This window comes from Mandrillus leucophaeus, unplaced genomic scaffold, assembly GCF_000951045.1.
Source record: "Mandrillus leucophaeus isolate KB7577 unplaced genomic scaffold, Mleu.le_1.0 Scaffold1422, whole genome shotgun sequence".
In the NCBI taxonomy this organism is placed as follows: domain Eukaryota; kingdom Metazoa; phylum Chordata; class Mammalia; order Primates; family Cercopithecidae; genus Mandrillus; species Mandrillus leucophaeus.
In genome coordinates this window covers 57,186-58,668 of record NW_012101391.1, presented here as the reverse complement: position 1 = coordinate 58,668, position 1,483 = coordinate 57,186, and the positions used below count along the sequence as shown (strand labels likewise).

Below are 1,483 nucleotides of genomic sequence, written 5' to 3'. Positions count from 1 at the left end.
CGTCCTGCTCCAGGAGCACCTCCGAGAGCACAGCGGCCCTGGGCTGCCTGGTCAAGGACTACTTCCCCGAACCCGTGACCGTGTCGTGGAACTCAGGCGCCCTGACCAGCGGCGTGCACACCTTCCCGGCTGTCCTACAGTCCTCAGGGCTCTACTCCCTCAGCAGTGCGGTGACCGTGCCCTCCAGCAGCTTGGGCACCCAGACCTACACCTGCAACGTCGTTCATGAGCCCAGCAACACCAAGGTGGACAAGAGAGTTGGTGAGAGGCCAGGGAGGGAGGGAGGGTGTCTGCTGGAAGCCAGGCTCAGCCCTCCTGCCTGGACAAACCCTGGCTGTGCAGCCCCATCCCAGGGCAGCAGGGCAGGCTCCGTCTGTCTCCTCACCCAGAGGCCTCTGCCCACCCCACTCATGCTCAGTGAGACGGTCTTCGGGCTTTTTCCACCAGGCTCTGGGGAGCCACAGGCTGGATGCCCCTACCCCAGGCCCTGCACACACAGGGGCAGGTGCTGGGCTCAGACCTGCCAAGAGCCATATCTGTGAGGACCCTGCCCTGACCTAAGCCCACCCCAAAGGCCAAACTCCACTCCCTCAGCTCAGACACCTTCTCGCCTCCCACATCCCAGTAACTCCCAATCTTCTCTCTGCAGGGCTCCCATGTCGTTCCACGTGCCCACCGTGCCCAGGTAAGCCAGCCCAGGCCTTGCCCTCCAGCTGAAGGTGGGACAAGTGCCCTAGAGTGGCCTCTGTCCAGGGACAGGCCCCGCCCGGGTGCTGACGCGTCCACCTCCATCTCTTCCTCAGCTGAACTCCTGGGGGGACCGTCCGTCTTCCTCTTCCCCCCAAAACCCAAGGACACCCTCATGATTTCCCGGACCCCTGAGGTCACGTGCGTGGTGGTGGACGTGAGCCAGGAAGACCCCGATGTCAAGTTCAACTGGTACGTGGACGGCGTGGAGGTGCACAATGCCCAGACGAAGCCACGGGAGGAGCAGTTCAACAGCACGTACCGCGTGGTCAGCGTCCTCACCGTCACGCACCAGGACTGGCTGAGCGGCAAGGAGTACACGTGCAAGGTCTCCAACAAAGGCCTCCCGGCCCCAAGGCAGAAAACCGTCTCCAAAACCAAAGGTGGGACCCGCGGGGCGCGAGGGCCACGTGGACAGAGGCCGGCTCGGCCCACCCTCCGCCCTGGGAGTGACCGCTGTGCCAACCTCTGTCCCTACAGGGCAGCCCCGAGAGCCACAGGTGTACACCCTGCCCCCGCCCCGGGAGGAGCTGACCAAGAACCAGGTCACCCTGACCTGCCTGATCAAAGGCTTCTACCCCAGCGACATCGTCGTGGAGTGGGAGAGCAGCGGGCAGCCGGAGAACACCTACAAGACCACCCCGCCCGTGCTGGACTCCGACGGCTCCTACTTCCTCTACAGCAAGCTCACCGTGGACAAGAGCAGGTGGCAGCAGGGGAACGTCTTCTCATGCTC

At 64.2% G+C, this 1,483-nt stretch overlaps 1 gene segment (V, D, J or C); it reads left to right on the top strand.

Moving 5' to 3' along the window:
• Window positions 1-5: 5 nt before the first annotated feature.
• Window positions 6-1,483, top strand: part of LOC105535176 — a gene marked incomplete at its 5' end in the record, with an annotated part of 13,409 nt that continues 11,931 nt past the window's right edge. Inside the window, 4 exon segments of the C gene segment in view lie at window positions 6-261; window positions 650-685; window positions 804-1,130; window positions 1,228-1,479. Of these exon segments, the coding sequence occupies window positions 6-261; window positions 650-685; window positions 804-1,130; window positions 1,228-1,479 (871 nt within the window).